Source organism: Nipponia nippon, unplaced genomic scaffold, assembly GCF_047370975.1.
Source record: "Nipponia nippon isolate SJK-2023a ecotype South Korea unplaced genomic scaffold, ASM4737097v1 scaffold_2, whole genome shotgun sequence".
NCBI lineage: Eukaryota > Metazoa > Chordata > Aves > Pelecaniformes > Threskiornithidae > Nipponia > Nipponia nippon.
The window spans coordinates 39,296,103-39,315,689 of record NW_028262336.1 but is presented as its reverse complement, the minus strand read 5'-3'; the positions used below and the strand labels follow the sequence as shown (position 1 = coordinate 39,315,689).

The window sequence follows — 19,587 nt, the reverse complement described above, 5'->3', positions numbered from 1 at the left end:
CACCAATAAAGATATTGAACAGGACTTGCCCCAGTACTGAGCCCTGGGGAACACCACTCATGACCAGCCACCAACTGGATTTGACTCCATTCACCACCACTCTCTGGGCTCGGCCATCCAGCCAGTTTTTAACCCAGCGTAGAGTGCGCTTATCCAAGCCGTGTGCAGCCAGTTTCTCCAGGAGAATGCTGTGGGAGACAGCGTCAAAGGCCTTACTAAAGTCCAAGTAGGCAACTTCCACAGCCTTCCCCTCATCCACTAAGTGGGTCACCTTATCATAGAAGGAGATCAAGTTAGTCAAGCAGGACCTCGCTTTCATAAATCCATACTGGCTGAGCCTAATCCGCTGCTTGTCCCACACATGCTGTGTAATGGCACTCAAGAAGATCTGCTCCATGACCTTCCGTGACACCGAGGTCAGGCCGACAGGCCTGTAGTTCCCCAGATAAAGGGGAACCCGTCGCTGGGTGGGCTCGCACCACCAACCTTTCGGTTAACAGCTGAACGAGCTAACCAATTGCGCCACAGAGACTCTTAAATACATACAAGTACAGGAGTCCAGCTAGAACTGTTTTTCTATGGCAACCTGTATCATTTTGCTAGGGTTGTTATGGATTACTACTTCATTTCCAATCATCAGTAATCAATGTATCTCTGTACGGAGGCACTGAACTTAGCCTTGACCAACTGGCTGGTGCTCCAATTCTGCTCTAAATATGTCAGTGAGTTAACAGACAAAACTCAGTAAGACTGAAGGCTTTTATTAAAATTTAGCTATTAAATAGCTTTCTACATTACCCAAGAAACTACCTTAGAAACACTTAAGTGTTTCTTTATAATTGCTGTTATGCTTAGCAAAAGGGGTTGGGATCCACTTACCCCAAAACTCATCATCATTTTAAAGTATGCAACTAACATATTGTATGCTAGTTTCAAGACACCTAGATTCCCTGGAAAATATCCATGGGAAGACTGGACATAAAAGCCATCAGGTTCCACCAGGAGAAAATTTTGACCCTATCTAGGAGTGCTCCAAAAGTATCCCAGTTAAGGAAACTTCTGTGAATTAATATTTTGATGGATCTCCTGAACAGACTTTATTAGGAGTAACTTCAAGCACAAGGTATGCAAAAGGACAGAAATCTGACTGCCTCCTTGCCAGAAGCTGCCAGAATATAAACAAAATAAGGTATTTCGGAAGACCTTTCTGGTACAACCTTAAGGTAAGTAGATTGATGACATTCTTTCATGTCTTCACCTATATCTTGAAGAAATATTTCCACTTGTGTTGTTCATTTTCAATGTTACGAATAAATGTTTTCATTTGCATTTTACAATAAACAAACTTGAGATAAATAAGTTAGAGACATTCTCTCTCTCTCTCAGATGCAATAACTCAGTAAACCGGATCATAGTAAAAAGTATACCCCCAGCTTCACAGCATACACACCACTCTATCCAAATTCAAAAAGTGCTAAGAATTTACCTTGTCTGCCCAAGCCACCTGACACAATCAGAAAAAAATAAGTGTTTCCCAGAGCTGATAACAACCAAGAAGGCTTTCTGGTATACTCAAAGATATTGGGTGGCATGCTCAAACTTGGAGGCTGACTGATAGTGGGTGTCACTATCATCCAATGAGAAAAGATGTTATTTTGGTTCCTTTGTACTGACCTCATCCGTCACACAATGAGTTACAGAAGAGACATTAAAACAGTTGAAGCTAGGCAGAATAAATATCAGTCCTAAAAGACCAAAATTAAAGTCTATGTTAATTTGAGTTAGGGCTGTAAAATCCCACACTGAAGGGTGAAAGGCTCTGAAAGGTACATCAGCTCCACCCTTGAAAAATAGTTAGACATTTGTGTGTCTCTTCATAGGAACTGAGCGGAATCAATCCAGCTGCCTAGACAAGGATTAATGAAACTTAACTGTTAACAAGGGTAACAGGGTTCCAAAGAGGAAGCATGTCTTGAAGTTATTCTTGACTGCTCTCCTAGGAGTTGGGCAGAGTATTACCTTCAACATCAGAATGAATGTCGAAATTGGATGAATGGATATTTCGCCACTGCTTCAAAGGCTCCTCCAAATCATCTGCCACTATATTATTTATGATGCATAGAAGAATGCTATTCTGCCTCATTTTAATGAAAATGGCATGGACAAAAGTTGCAAGTAAAGGTCCAGTGCTGTTGGAGCAGTGTGCATTGGTCTCATTATGAGTTCAGATACAGCTGTATCACTGTCCATTATTCTCAGATGAAAAGCTTCTATTTAGAACAGTATGTAAATGACAGTTTTTAAATGGCTTTACACCCTTTTGAACACTAGGTGAGGATGCTAAAAAGAAGCAGAGATGCTGTGTTTCAGGGCTTCTGATGATCTCTAAGGATCTCATGACATTAGACTTTCTCTGAAGTTAATTTTCTTCTCTGTTGCACAAGAGCGACAGCCAAGAAGGATGAAGAAGAATTTATTAACCTTTTTCGATTTGCACCATCTTTGACAGTCGTTCCATATTATGTGACAAGATAAGATCATCAGTGAAGGTAGCTAATAACTAAATCTGTTCAGCAGCAGAAGTAGTGCTTCCATTTCTTGGCATATTGTTAATATGAAAGACTAATAGATTACAAAGTCTACAAAATTTTTGCTAAAGCCAATAATTAGAGGACAAAGAGCATCAGTGGAATAGTAAGATCATTAATGACAAACCTGATCTGACTATCGACTGAGTCTGTCTAAGGAATGAAGTTGAGAGTCATCTTCTTTTGTAATTTAGGGAGCAGAGTTCCTGTAGAATTCCTGTGTTGGACATAACCCTACCAAATGATGCCTCAGTTAGCGTAAACTGCAGAGGATAACCTTGGTAAAAATCAATTAAAGTTTATAAAACATAAATCTTAGATCATAAAAGATACAGTACAAAGGAAACCCTAAACCTACTCTATATTGTTCAGTTGGAATTATGTTTGAACTATGCTTATAAAAAAAGTGGAAAGAAAAGATGCATGCATGCATGCATATTTTATCATACATGTACTTACTTAAGGAAGGCAAGCAATGTAGAATGTTGCCAGTGGAGCTGTAAAGTTCGTTCAACTGGATCAAGGGGCAATGACTGGCTCGATGTAATGCCTGGTAACAACTGTCCACTCAGATGGAATAACATGTCATAAACAGTCTTAGTATCTTTGCCAAGGTTTTCTTTAAAAACTTTTTCTTGCGAAGAGGTCATCTGGACTTTACACACATCACTAAGAGAGAAAAGACTTCCGATATTATTCTTTTAAATGCACAAAATGAGCTAACATTATATATATTATGATGATAAATGTAATAAACCATGAACTAAAAACAGCAGCAAGAAGGTTGAAAACTATAGCACTTTTTCCTTTTTACAGAACTTTCACAATAATGTGAGAATTTTGAACTGTATAGAATATTTAATAAATATATGTAAAATATTTCATAAATAAATTTGTGTTTGTCACGGCTTTCTGCCAAACATAACTTTGATTTCTATCATGTTTATAAATGCCTATGTGTATGTGTCCCAGGAGATTGGCTTCTTCATTATTTCATAGCAAGCTAGATAAGATCAACTAAGTGATGCCACTAAGACTGATATATTTCCAGGGTGTTTGCAAGACTGTTGGTTATGAAATTTGCTTTCCCATCTGTTTCTTGATCTTCAGAGTATGTGGGGGAAAAAAAAGACATATTGTTAAAACACTTATTTATGCCACCAAAGAAGGGACAATTGCTAGAACTGTGTTCATTCTGCGAGGAGAGTCACTTTCAGATAAGAGGGTGACATATAGTCTGCACTGCATATTTAACATACACTGCATTATGATATATCAGAGCACCATCGTTGGAAATATATTTTAGAAAATGAAAAATAACACCTGAATGACATTTTCATATAAACAGCACATAGATGATACAATTTTAATATACAACTATGCATTAAAGTGTATTTATATTCCTCAGATCATATCCAAAACACTTCAGTATATATGTTAACATTTTATTAGGCAGACATAAGTTAGCTCTCAGCAGATATGAATTACCGTCTTAGTGAATATGGTATTGAAATGGGATTTTGTCCTTTAGACCAACCAAAGAGAGTGAACCAATTCTTAACAGCAGTTAGGGTTTTCTGAAAGAAGTTGTACTCCTTTTTATCTTCATCAGGAAAAAATGATAATTCATATTTATTTTCTCTCCCATCACTTTGACTATCAGCTTCACTTTCTTCACTCGTCTTTTCATCACTCTCACTTTCAAAAGTAGTATCTGAGTCTGAATGATACACAAAAAAAATCCAGAAAGATTCCTTATTTCCTTATTTTTGTCTAGTACAAAAACAATATTATTTTTTACACACAATTGTTTTCAGAAAACAAAAAACTGTCAGACAACAAATGATGAACTTATTTCAGCAATAAACAATTTGAGTGACATGTACATGTCTTGGGAACAGAACAAATTATATTTTTGGAATCTAATTTCACTTAAAGAAAAAATTATTACACAATCAGAAAATAAATTCAGGCGTGGCTTACAAAACCACAGACAGTAATCTTAAAGAAACAGTCTTACATACAGTTCTAGGAGGTATAGCTTTATCAGCTAGTCAATGCTAGTCCCCCACCCCAATCACATGGCATAGCTCAGTAACTGACTTGTGTTCAAACAGTTTATCGGGTATTGTATAGGTATAACTAGGCCTACATCCCAGTCTATAAGACTTGGGACTTTTCTACCCTCTGTTAGGCCTTCTCTCTCCTCATTTGTGACCTAGTCAAAACTTAGATTATATATTTTAGCAACTACTAGTTGTTAATGACATCAACAACAATATTATTGCATAAAAGATAACTAAGAAAACAAAGAACACTTTTCTTCACAGTACAAATAACTTAGATGATTCCATCCTTGAAGGTGTATTTTAATACCACAGTTGCAGTTTTAATGTTTCATTAAATGATGCAAAAATAAAACTAACTAATGCTTTAGTGAATTAAAAATAGAACAAACTTGTTTGGGTTTAAGAAGAAAAAACAATACAATATGGAGAAAAAAGACTCATCCTTTGTAAGATCATCATGCAGTCAGATCTGAGTTTGTGCAGTTCTGCTGGCTGACAAGATTACTTTCCCCATCTTGTCACTGCCAGCTTTGCCAGAGGTTATTGACTTTTCAGATCTGAAACTGAGTTGCTCTTTTGAACTCTTCTTACATCATTCCATTAAAAATGAATCATGTTGGTACTATTTAATCTGTTTAACTACCCCTATTTGTCTTGGCAACACCTTAGAGAATGATCACACAAACATCAGCAGATCTGCAAGAGTAGAATCCTAAACAGTGATGAAACAGCAGCAGTAAATTCTGCTGTTCTAACTTCCGAGTCAGAAAACTAGCAGCTGAAAGAAGAGAGATGTCAACAGCCTCAGATACTAGTCACCTGACAACCTTACAGAAGATCTATTACTCTTAGTTCATATGGAACAGCACCTTAACTAAGCCTCACTGACAATCGTTGTTTTTATACAGTACTTCATAAATGCAACAGAAATGTGAAAGTCTAACCTGAGCGTACAACTAGACCTTTGCAGAACATAGTATATTTACAGAGTGTATACAATTGGTTAGTTCATGATTACAGAAACAATGCCCTTCTTAGCAACTAATCCCTTAGGTTCGTTCAGTAGTTATTTTTCTGCTGGCTCCTCCATGGACATGTTATTGCAAATGGGACCTTGACATTTTCTGGTTGTTTTTTTTTTGTTTTGGTTTGGTTTTTTTGTGGGGTGGGGTTTTTGGGAGAGGGTTGTTGGTTTTGGCTTTTTGGGTTTGGGTTTTTTTGTTTGTTTTTTTTTTAAATAGTTTGACTGATTTCCTTTCCACCTAGCCTGCTAGAAGGAAGGAGAGTTTCTTCTGCTCCTATACTCTAGGCCAGGTTTCTCCTGGTATCACAGGAGAGGATAGCCTCCCCAATATTAATTGACTATATGTGCAGAAGCATTTCAGGCGAAGCTTACAAATGTGAAACACATGTCTTTAAAGCAGTAAGCTGAAAAGCAGTTGTAAGAGTCAAAGTATTTAAAGTGAACAGTTGCACTATACCTGATTGAGAATCTTCATAGGTCGAGTCAGTGGTTGCACCAAAGGAACTTGAGGAAATACTATGGGAAAGTGATTGTTGAGTATAACATGGATGCAGAACAACTTCTCCACTACTGTAGTCTTTACTGTCTATAAAACAAGATTGCAAGCTGCAGTTGGGAAAACATATTTTATTGTCTGTGCTCTAACAGTTTATAAACGGATATCTGCTTCTATATTTTTCTATTTTGTGCTTCAATTAATCAAGTAACAGTTCTCATTTGACTCATGATGAAAATCTCACTTTTGTCATTAGACCGGGGACAAAAAAAAATTACCTGCATGTTTTTTTCCCCTTAACTGTATGTATTACAGGATGGGTCTTCACACTTGCTGAAAAGTACTTATCAGAACAGTGCTAATTCAAGAATTCTAAGTCATGAATAAAATATTCTTAAGGAATTTTTGATCACAACTCTGTAATGAGTCTCAGCATACCATTATAAATCTCTTCCAGACTCAACAACACATATTTTATGAACCAAACTCAAAAGTATGCTTTATCAATCCATCAGTTCTGTCAGAACATATGTTCTGACATTCTCATGTTGGCCTATGATAGGATTAGAGGACCCTCTGCTAGCTATCTCTGATGTCAGTCTCCAGAACAAGAGTAGAAGAGGAAGCCAGTGTAGTTTCTAGAGAAGTGAACACATCAGTAAAAGAAGGAAGAATTCCATATGATTAATTTTTGATTGCTGGCACTGTTATTCATATGGTTTGGAGGAAATAACACAAGAGCAGAGTGTCAGATATGTGGAAGCAAAGCCTTCCTGAATAGCTTTCAAAGCCACTGTGTTGTACAGATATGGTTTGGTCACATTACACAGCATTCTACACCAAAATAGTCTACAAAACCACATAAAATAATTTAGCGGTAATGACTTGCTTCAAAACTGATGCAAACTGATAGTGTGAACAAACCAATAACCAATCAATACAAGACAGAAATATCCCATTAATAATGGGAGATCAGTTATATAAAAACATCACTCCATTTTTGGCTTAATCTTCAAGGGAAACCTAACAAAGCATCTTCAAGAGACAAGCTTGCAAAAATGATCTATTGGTCACAAAAGAAGAATTAAAAAAAAAAAAAAAGATCACACATTTACAAGGAGAGAACACTTTTCCCCCTTTTCCGTCTTCATTTAATTGTGCTATGATCCATGAATGATGTGGTACCTATACCTATCTTCTCCATGAAAAAAAAAAAAGTAAAAAAAATCATTATTGTCTTCTTGCTAATCCCTTTTTCAACTTCATAAGTACAAACTCTCTTTTCTCTTAGATAGTCCAAGTAACACACTTACTTTAAGTTAATGCAGTCTTAGATTTAGCTTTGAAGACTCTGAATTCTATTTCAGACCTAAGGAATTACTTGCTTACCTGAAAAACTTGTCTATTTCATCAAAATATAACAGATCCCAACAACTATTAAAAAAAATATAATAGTTTACCCCATATTTGAACCTGCTTTCAGCAGAAGGTTGAACTAGATGACCCCCAGAGATCCCTTCCAACCTGAATTATACAACGATCCTAATCTCTTCCCAAAAGCACAGCTACACATAAAGAAAGAGATTACAGATCATTGAGGCAGGCAGAAAGGGGGAGGGCAGTATGCGGGCGCAAATGGGGCTTGGGGGGACACACAGGCAAAGATGTAGAGACAGAGAGGCAGGTAGAGTCACATTGCAGATAAAAATATTTCTAGTGTCTGGTCGCAGGTGTTTATTAGGCCTTAAAATATGACTATGCTCTCCAGCCTTCAAGGGCAGTAATTAAAAAAACCTGAAAACTATTCTCAACAGGCAAATAATGATCACATTTTATCATAACATTGTGGGGCTTTCTTCAAAATATATCCAATTGATGTCCTAGGAATTATTGAGGATCACTCTCTATCAATATAATTTAAATTATGTTTATTTATTCTCTATTGTTTGGACTGTTTTCTCTATTCATACTTTTAAACATTCTGTAAGATTTAGGTTTGTCCAGTATTTTTCAATAAACATTACCTAATCATTTATATAAGTTTTCCTCATTTTCTACAAGAAAACAGAAGCTATTGAACTGTTTTAAAAATTTAATTGCAGTACCCCCTTGTAATTATTGAGGAAAAATACTATCTTGATGATAACGTCCCTGTTATCACACTGAAAACATTGATAATACTACTGGACATAACATAATTTGAAGAGGTAGAATGTTGACTGCTTACTGCTTCTCAAGATAACTTGTTGATCAGAGCCGTGAAATGCCAAATATGGGTATAAAGTAAGAAGGCAATTCTCTGCTGTTGCAGCAACTTGAATTGAAAACCTGTTCAAAACAAAATACAAAAGTGATAGTTTTCTATTTAGCCATGGTAATCAAGATATTTCAGCACAAGAATAAAAGACAGAATGAAGGTGTCCAGACAACTTCTTTTCTCTTCTACTCTGGTTCAATAGGAGAGTACACAGATGGGACTGCACATGCCAAAGCGGTGAAGTTTAGTATACTATTTCCACTTCATAGTTTTACTATGAGCATGGATGTATCATTAATCTGAAAGTCCAAGAGATAGCAGAGATTTTGTGAAATAAATGAATTTTGTCTCTCTGAAAAGAAAAAATAATTAAAATTACAGCTTACATTTATGAGTGTCCTAAAGGAGACTGCTAACTTGCTAAATATATCCTATGATTTTTGACAGGGGAAGTTTTCTTGAAAAGCAACTTCTATTTGGATTTAACATTTATTCTATGAGACTTTACAGAAATCTCAAAATAAATATTTAGAAATAAATAGATTCAATTTAAAAACCATGAGATATTGACTGCAATTGCTAGAATATAATAGAAATTGATGTACACGCTGCAATGTTCTCTAGAGTACCTGTACTGTCTGTAGCAGCCATATTAACATGCAGCAATCCACCTTTTAACCTTTATTTCATACTTCACCTCAATCTCTCAGGGTATAGTCAACAAGCAAATTACTGCCATCAATGGATCCCTGTTAGCCATCTGTATATATGTTCTTAGCTCATTGCAACCAACAGGTAATTCAACTGAGCTTAGTTCTTTATCATTACATAGCTGTTTTTTTACTCCACATTAACTTATTAACTAACATTAATATTAATTAACTATTTTGATTAAGCTGTCAAAAATACAAAGACAAATGTATTTTAATAATTTAAACAGCATGCTGATATCCATCTTGCTTTAATGTATTGAGAATTCTGCATACTGAAAATACACCTTGCACAGAATAAAAGAAAATATTTTCTATTTCTTTAAATTACATGTTGAAGGATGAATTCCTATTTAATGTAAATTTAGATTAATATTAAAAGATATCACAAGACCTTTCAGATTAATTTGTAATTTGACATAATTAGCTTCTACTGTTTTGTTACAGAACAACATAATCAAGGAAAAACAGAAATGTTTTAAAAGTACCAGAAAGTAGCTTTTCTTTCCTCTTTCATACTTCCCTCTCCAAACACAACATTCTGAGATACCACTTTCAGGGGAACTTTATTAAATAGAGAAAAGCTCCAGCAAAATCCATAGCCATCTTTCTTATTTGTAAATATTCACATTTGGATTCCAACTTAATGGCTAACAGTTATTTAAATCAATAATCCAGCTCTGCAATGTTTTTGTTTGTTCTAAGGCCATGTCAATGCTATTGGAACTTGGCTGGGAGCAGGGTAAGGGCCTTGGCCAGTTTCACCGTGTAGCATAGTATTTCTTTCAGCTAACTTCATGCTTTCTGCTTCTATTCCGCAAAAATCTCAGCAGCAGGACATCAGCAGAACAGATGGCTATCACAGGTATATCTACCTCTATCTATATGTACAAAACGTACATTTGTACATGCCCAAACCAGGTGTCAGGGCATAGTATTTTTTTCTAACTTTACCAAGCCATTTAAAGACACACAGGATCAATAACTACAACACAGAAAAGTTTGCCAACTTCCAACTCGTGACTGTACTGTGGTAAACAACAATTCTCAATACTCTGCAGGCATAAGTTAAGTTAACTTCAGACAACAGAATTGTGGGCAGGGATGGAAGAAAGCTATATGAAGGTCAATGAAAGACATAGCTCTCAAGCTATATGAAAGTAACTCGGATGTCTGTATTACTGGACTCAGTCAACTTTCTGAGTTCTCAGTTTGAGGTGAGCACCTCAGCCATCTCCATCCTCAATGCTGATTTGAGATTTGGGCATATGCCAAATCTTCATTCATGCTCTGATTTGCTCAGTAATGAAACTCAGAAAAGTGTGCTTGAGAACAGCTGCAGTACATCTTAACTAGTTACCCAAATTCAGTAACTGATACTACTCAAAGCAAAGATACTACTGCATAATCTAGAACATAAAGAACAGCCATCACTACAGAACATCTGTGTACAAATAAACGCCTTGGACCTCACAGTGCTGCTGCAAGAGAAGCTCCTCCCTGTTCCATGCTGCTAACAATCCAACAAGGGCATGCCTCCTTGGCTGCTGTGGTATTATAGTAAGAGAAATTAATACACCTAGCCAATAGCAAATGCAATGCAAATATATTCTTAACTAAGAAATTTCAAAGCTTCAGATTTCTCATAAGATGAAAAAAGACTGGACAATGAAGCACCTGCGCTGCCCAAACATGAGCTATGAAGCAACACCAGGAAACTGCAAGTGATAGTAGTGAGTAAATCCCTGCTGCAGGGGACAGAGAATCTCGTTTGACAGCCTGACCCATTATCTAAGGAGGTTTGCTGCCTGCTTGGAGCTTTGATCCAGGATGATGTTGAGAGACCAATGCAGCTTGTCCAACCCTTGGGCCCGCTGCTCTTCCATATGGACACCAGTGAAGTTGATGGGGAGACCTGGAACATATCAGGCATGACTGCACAGCTTTGGGGGCAATGATCAAGGTAATGGGGCACAGGTGGTCTTCTTTTCCATCATGCTGTGAGGGAAAAAAGCTTGAGGATAAGTGGATGGATCCTGCAAGTCAACAGCTGATTCTGCAGGTGATATTGACAGCAAGGACCTGTGACCTCCTGTGACCATGGATCTACCATGGCTGCAGTGACCATGAGATGGTGGAGTTCAGGATTCCAAAAGGAGGAAACAAGGCAGAAAGCCATATCACAACCCTGAATTCAGAAGAGCAGACTTTGGCCAGTGAAGAGCCACAAGGATGAAGAAGGGACTGAAGAACCTGCCATAAGGGGAGAGATTGAGAATTGCGAGTGTTCAGCCTGTAGAAGAGAAGGCTCAGAGGGATCTTATGTATGTGTATAAATACTGACCTTTATTTATAACACCATTCATTAAGTGAGGTTACAAAGCTGTAAGTCTTGTGCAACATATTTGTTCTGTATTTGCAGCAGAGCTTAACTAAATAATATAAAAGTCTATGTTATTCTATTAGAATGAAAGGTACCTGTATTGCTAGCAAATGTGAAGTTACTAAATATGTTAAATTATTCAGTGTATTCAGTTTTATAATGCTTAATAAAGCAAGTACAAAATTTGTTATCTACATGAACCATCACTGCCACTGCTATTTCAGTGTTTATTCTCTAATGCATATTTCCAAAGAACACAGAACAGGAGGATGGTCATTAAATATATTGTGTTTACCAACATTTGAAACTTGCTGATGACCAAAAACTAAAGCTCCAACTGTGATGACAAAAAAGTACCATCCAACACTCTATATAAAAGCAGTTCATTCACTTCTCTTAAATGATCTCTGATTTTTTTTTCACTTGTTTGTTTTAATGTTTGTGGAAAGACAAAAGAACCTAGATCAAAATATATGTTTATCCTTTTTATTTTGCTCTGTAGCATTTCAGACTTTTTGTGAGTAGGAACAAGTGATTTCTTTTGTATCAGTGTACCCCAAATGCCGTAGAAATACAGGTGTAGTTAAATAACCTTTCATCAACAGTATTCATTAACATGCAAAATATCACTAACAAGTTCTAAAGAGAAAGAATCCAAAGCCATTAGGATCTAACTGACAAATTTCTCTAGCAACATTGCTTGTGTAAATTAAAAAAAAAAAAAATTAAGGGAAGCTTACACTGCTACTTTAGGAAACAAAACAAACTGCTTGCAGAATTGATTAGTGCCAAAAGGAAACTTGACATGAGCGCGAGGCATTTTACAGATCTTTAAGAAAAATGAATAACCCAGACACAGGGAACAAGAAGTTGGAATTCAAAAATAAATAAAGACCTGCCCTCCTCCCTCCCCCCAAAAAACCTTGAACAGATCCAGAGATGACAGAACTGGAAGGGAGAGGAAAAGATGACCCATGCAAACTCTGCCATTTCTGTTCACAAATGAGCCGTTCCCCAACACTGAGAAGCCCTTATCCTTTGTAGCAGGAGGTCAGGCTTCCACAGCAATCAAAATAATACAATAATGAATAATGACAGAGACATGGTTTCACACAATTTACAAGACTTATCGCTAGGAAAGTAGCCGTGCCTTTTCCAGTAGCAGCAACAATGTCAGTTCTTAGTTCCTGAATAACAGACGCTTCAGCTGGCAGGGACCGTCAAAATGGCAGAAAGCCACAAGCACAGAAAAGAACAGGAGTAATTAATGGGTGTGGACCATCCTAGTTTTCAAAAACACTTCCAACTATCTGATGTAAAATGCCAATATATTATTAGGTCAGATGAATGAAGCAACGAGCATGCAAATATCAAGAACTACAACTTTTTCTAGCTCCCTTCTCTCTCTGAATTTAAACAATATTGAAAGAAATTGACAGCTCTTATTCTCTAAAGCATGCCAGCAGAATACATGCATTTGACATTTGCCAGGAGGGTCTATTAAAGAGCTACATGGTTTAGGCACATTTCCCAACAGCAAAAGGGAATGTACTGTTTCCCTCCATGAGACACTGAGATCTCATGTACTGTCAAAACAACTGGAACCGATTCATAACTGGGTACCTTTTAGTGATTGTGTCTCAGCTGCATCATGTTGTTATTAGAGGCTAAGATTCCCGACATCCTCTTTTCCTGAAGCTCCAGCCATGAACATGAGTAACATCAGAAATTGCATGAGTTGCCCCAGCTTCCCAGTGGGAGAGGAAAAGAAAACGGAGAACTGTAGAACATGGGAGGCAAGGACCTCAGCACATTTGTGTCATCAATGATCACAACAATTTATCTACCCACCACACGTGGGGGGGGGGGTTTGGATATTTTGCTGCCCAGAGCACCATTTCCTTTGATTGTATTACACAACATGTATCTGTTGTTTATTACTTAGTTTTTAGAAAGAATAAGTTAAATGTTATTTCAATTAGGATGGCAGAAAACTTTCTTTCCTGCTAAATAATTTATCTAATCAGCAAATTAAAAGATGTAATAACAATTAGAGGACAAATATATAAACATGCCATGTACACAGAGGCTTTTCTTGGTTCAGTTTTTCAAGTTGAAAGAAATAAGTGTCATAGCTAAATATTTCTTCCCATTTATTAAATATTTGCTCAAGACATTCTTGGATTTTATGTTATCTTTTACTTCTGCATTCCTATCAGCCCTATGCAAGGAAATGTCATTTATTCTCCTCTGGAGTCAAAGGAGAAAAAAGGGAGAAGAGAGATTAAAAATAACATTAGAAATTAACTGCAAATTCTCATTTAAGGCAGTCATTTAATAAATATTAATGTGCTTTCTTATGATCAATTTAATGGAATCTGTGCACACAGTAAGTTACTTGCATAAATGACAACCATATATCTCTTCAGTTTTCTTCTACAGCTATATATAGCATGGTTTTACTATGAAACATGATTGCCTATCGTTTTTCAAATGTTTTCTGTAAAGTAGCCATATTCAACAATATCTGTACTCTATCCAATATTCACTCTGATTTAAAGAAAAAAAATATTATTATTTAGGTGGACTTAATATGGACCATACGAATCAATCCTACTGAAGTTTTAGACCTGAATTTAGAAAAGCAAAACACTGCAGAGCCTAAGTAAAAAATGACCAAAACAGAGTATTTGTCTCATTAATACTCATGGTTTGAGATATGCCTAGAATTAGTTTTGCTGAGAAGGCTCCTCTTCTAAGTAGTTAAATACAGGACATGATATTTTACCAACATATGAAAATAACTTTTTAACTCACTTATTTTAATTCCATCCCAGCACACAGAATATGAGTTGAAGTTGAAAGTTTTAGTTCAAATCATTAAAAAATACATATTATTACTTTGAAAATGGAAATATAAAGAGAGAATACCTGACGAATTAATACATCTTCAGCAACTGATACTGTGAGATTTCACGGCCTATTAAACAAGCCAGGAACCTATTCAAGACCAGTTAGCTTTTATAGGTGTTATAAAAGGTTATAGGTTTCATTGTTTTATTATTAAAGATCTAGAAAGCCCTGAAATCTTGTCTTCTTAAAAGACTCAAATTAACAAAGCAGTTTATATTCATTAGTTACACAGTTTGAAACAAACCGCTAAAATGCTTAGATAATTAGTTGAATCAGGTTTGAAGTTTGAACGCATTGCATAGGTCTCCCATGTGGCGGGGTTAGGAAGAATGAGGGTAGATATGCAGAGAACAAGAAATTGCAGCTACAGATTACTACAAAGTGGAATATCAAAGCACATAGTAATATTAACAGTAGTAACGAAATCCAAGTCTGGATAAATTATCATAGACTTCATTAGAATAACAACGATATGCTCAGGATTAGAGAATTGGGCACTTACTTAGACAGGAAAGAATTCTTCCTGGTTATGATAAAAATAATTTCTTCCAAAAGCCAATATGAATATTACTACTACACTGACTAATAGCACACACAGAATCCCTTTGTTTTGGATGGTGTGCTATTTCATTCAGTTGTGTTCAGGTTTTACATCTGCTCCTACAGCCCACGCACCCATGCGACTCCCTGACAGGAAATCACATACACATTGGCAAACCCATGTTATTAGTTCTGTCCTTTAACAAATACCTATCTACTATGTTTTAAAATACAGCAGAAATTTTAAGATGATTTGACATTCCTGAGCATGATTTTTTTCACCTTCACGAGCAGGGATGCCTTTTAAGGTGATGACTTTTATTTGGTATCTCTTTTTGAAAAACATATTGAGTTTGCCTTTAAATTGAGGATGGTATCCTTTATTTCATTTTAATGGCAAATATAGAAAAAAGTTTATTACACATCAGACAGGATTATTTCTGTATAACAAGGTTTGAGAAGCTGCTAGTGCATCATATAAAAACAGTTATTAAAACTAAATATTGTGCCTGCTCAGCAGCTATATTTCAGACCTCATCATAAGCTTAAATTATCCTTTTCTCATAATTACTGCAAGTTTTAGCACACATTTCTGAATCACATCCCACACAATGATTAAATCTTAGAATTAAATAAAATGAATAAGAAATGGATTCTTGGCTGACAATCTATACAGAAAAATATAAAATACTAATCCAATGTGGGCAGCAATAACTGAAAGGTTCATAAACCTTGCATCAAAATAATACAAAGTTTAGTTTTATGCTTAGGAAAAAGCCCATTGTAAGCTGTAGGGTGGAGATATTTAACCCTCAAAATAGTTGCTTTACTGAAAATATTAACTGCAGGAATGAGTTCTAATTACAACATCTTTCCCCCTCATGCATACACCCATTCATCCCACCAAGGGGAGAGAGAAACAAAAGGGACAAATGCTGATAACAGTTATTTTTTGCACAGAACATTTAGTAACAAATTTGATCTCCATTTACTAGGGGCAGGGGAGACCTTCTGCATTGCTTTTCACCATTAAAGTTACTTAAAAAACAGCCTACTGCTTTAAAATCAAAATAAGATGTATGAATTTCATGTTTGTATATGTCTTCATCACTAAACAGTGTTTTAAAGAGATGAATTTTGGTATGAACACTGCATATAAATTGCTGTCAAACTGTAGGTGTTCTGTTCTAAAATAATTTAGGTCTAACAGGAATTAGACCACATAAATTCTTAAGTATTTTTCAGATGTAGAGCTTACATTCCCACATAATTTCAGTACTTTTGAAAACTTCAAATGCTTGCTGATGTAGTGCACAGGATTGCATTTGAGGAAATATATAAATAGATAAATAACAATGTAAAGCACATCTGTCCCTTACCCCCTTCTGTCTGATAGTGCCCGCTTCTGCTGATGCCGCTGTCCAGAAAGTCCCTCTAAGGCAGTGCAGAAAATACTGGAGAGCCACGCACAGAGGGAGGGAGAAGACACCAACAGTTTTCTGTACTTTGCTATCCAGTCCTGTGTCTCATATATCAGAAGTATATGAGAAAGTAACAGTATCCCATATACTTTTCATACAGGAAGTATGGTCTGAAGCTGAAATATATCCCTAGCACACTTTTATGAATTCCTAGCTTTACACACACACACACAAAAAACACCCACACATATATATGTGTATATATATACATATTTTAGAATCTGTAAACAGTGAACTGCACTGATACGGATGAGCAACATCAATCCATGCAGCCCTGTGTCACCTGGCTGTTAACATGATTCCTTTTTATCTTATGCCCCAGAGAACGCCTTCACCAAGATCAAGAGTCAGCCTCCTTTTTATTCATGAATCAACTGCTTCCCTATAGAGCTACTCAAAGATACTGCCCTGCACCTTGCAAATTTAAAAAAAAAAAAATTGACAGAAGCATTAATATATTAACCACTTAAAAGTTCCCAAGTCCTGTCTTGAAACACACATATGCAGTTTTCTTTCTCCGTAGCAAAAAAAAAAACCACACAAAAAATCCAAAACCAACACAAAAGACAAGTAAAATAAAAAAGAAAAACAAACAAACAAACAACAAACACTCACACAAAACCCCCCCAAACCAAAAGAAAAGAAAACCAAACCAACCCACACTCTTCCACCTGAAGGATTCCATATTGATCTTTGGTATGGACAGTAGCCTCCAGATTCCTAATAAGCTAACTGAGTAACAGTATGACAGATATTGCAGGAACAACTAGAGATCAAGAAATGCCTCAGCTTGGAGTATACAAACTCATAATAGACTGTCCTGCTCTAAAAATCTTAAAAGCAGAGAACATAAAACCAGAGAAGGAAAAATGAAGGCTTAAGATATAACAATAGAAGATGAGTTAAAAGTGACATATAAAAAAAATAATTAAAAACACCAAAGAAAGGAGGGACACACACACAAAAAATTAGGTAGTAGTAGAGTGCAGGGGAAAAAAAAGACAGACAACATGGAGAGCAAAAGACTGAAGAATGACATACACTGAGAGAGGAAGGGAGGGATATCCCTTTAAAATAAGACTGGGACACGTTCTTTGCTGGTTCCTAGCAAAATGAAATTCTGACTTCCAGTGTAATTCCCCCTTGAGAATTCTCCCTATCTTCACTCTGAAGATGTCGCTTCTCAAATTCTTGGGTACCAGAGGAACACCTGAGGCTTTTGAGAGGACTGAAAATGGAGTAATCCTTTGCAAGATCACTCCATTGCAACTTTGTAAAGATTTGCAAATAGGTGATAAGAACCACCAGCTCTTCCGGATGCCATTAGGATAAAGCCCAAAAAGAGACTCTAAACCAGTCACAAACATTTCATTGTTTTAAAAAATTAAACGTAGGATAAAGGCTCAGTGGAATGAAATTTCACAAAGTTTGGCTCAACCCAAAATCAGACCACCTTAAAATTCAGTATGGAAAGGACTGTAAAATTTTAATAGGGTATTTTTCAAAGAGCAAAATATTTTGTAATAGAAAACATTAGGACTTGCTGATTCAAGACCATGTCCCTCCAAAGCAATCTGAGAAGATTGAAGTAGACATAAGAATTACCAGTAGATATGAATGAGACGCAAGACCTTAAGATGGCCACTTTGATGAATCTTACCTTAGAGATCAGAGCTGAATTTTGTGTTTTCCAATTGCTATTCAGTTGAAAAGAGAAATACATTTCTATGTTTCATTTTCATCTTTTTCAGAATGATTCTTGTGTGCCTTTACCCAACCATTATGAGCTGTGTGTCTTGTATCCAACTTAATCAGTTTGGACCCTGCCCCCAAATGAATTTGAATTGTACACATTACCTGTTTTCTTCTTCATCAGTGAAGAACATATTCCCTAAAAATGACACTGGCCTAGATGATTTGAAGCTGATATGACAAATGAGTTCCTTATTTGTGCCATCTGATGAAAGAACAATATCTTGTCCTTCTGGGAACTGTACAGAAAAAGGGTAAATCCTATCACCATCTTCAAGTTCAAGCTCTGGAAGTTCAACTCGAATTTGTGATTGCCTGTGTTAAAAATAAATAGTAATAGTGTTTGTGCTCACAGGATGGCAGTAATAAAGTTGATTCACAGATTCACACATTTATGAAACTGCTTTTCACAGCTAAATACAGAAGAAGAACTTCAGTTTTGAAGTATAAATCAAGTAAAACTAACTAAAGAATTAAAATTCCTTTAGCACTTAGATGCTAGTTTGTTTTCTACATATGTATCTGAATATTTTATACTGATCCACAGCAGTTCAACATCCAAATGAAGAGCAATTTCTACTAACTGTGCTACTGTGCATTACTTCCTTACTTTAGGTTTCCTAAACTTAAAGCTTTCACTAATATTGATTAAACTGCATTATTGCACAACAAGGTAAAGAAAGTTTTAAAATAGAAATATTAAGGGGAAATTCATGAAGATACTTAAGATGCTTTCCCCAGTTATGTAATTTTAGGTTCTAGTTCTGAAAGATGAATGACAGTCAGTCCAGGCCCATATGGAATCCTTTCAGTTCCAACCACTGAGTTACTGACAATAGACAAATCACTTGATAAATTGCTACAACTCAAACAAGATAAGACAATAATATTTTGAAGGTAAAGTTATTTTCATTAATTTACAGCAAGTTAAAGAGTTTTGCTCCAATTCTTCTGGTATTGAAATGATACCTACATAAGCATAACAAACTAATATTACTGCTCTTTACTAATTACAAACAGAAAAGTTGTATCTTAGAGACGAGAAAAGCATATTTTGACACACATGTACACAAGAGTCCTTGGAAAGATTAAACTATTAATATTTCTATCAAATTGGAATAGGTGTGGTGCTGGGTTATGGTACATAATACGAAGATTACAAAAATTCTCTCATAAATTCAAATAACAGGATAAAGTGGGTGATCCACAGAAAAATGAAAAACATATGGATTATTTATCATACTAAGTGACAGGATTAAAACATGTGTGCTGTCCTTTTTGGTACTAAAATCTTGCTTAGGAAGAAGAAAACCCAGTGCTTTATAACATGTGGAGTAGAGAAAATAAAACAACAAAGATTTTATCTGATCACAA

At 35.9% G+C, this 19,587-nt stretch overlaps 1 protein-coding gene across 1 annotated transcript in view; it reads right to left on the bottom strand.

Annotated features, from left to right (window-relative positions):
* CFAP47 (cilia and flagella associated protein 47) overlaps positions 1–19,587 on the bottom strand; it is a 351,597-nt gene that overhangs the window by 275,431 nt on the left and 56,579 nt on the right. Inside the window, exons 26-30 of the mRNA XM_087759023.1 lie at positions 18,319–18,528; positions 8,405–8,505; positions 6,139–6,267; positions 4,077–4,308; positions 3,048–3,257 (exon numbers count right to left, since the gene is read on the bottom strand). Of these exons, the coding sequence (XP_087615149.1) occupies positions 3,048–3,257; positions 4,077–4,308; positions 6,139–6,267; positions 8,405–8,505; positions 18,319–18,528 (882 nt within the window). The remainder of the gene's footprint in view (positions 1–3,047; positions 3,258–4,076; positions 4,309–6,138; positions 6,268–8,404; positions 8,506–18,318; positions 18,529–19,587) is intronic.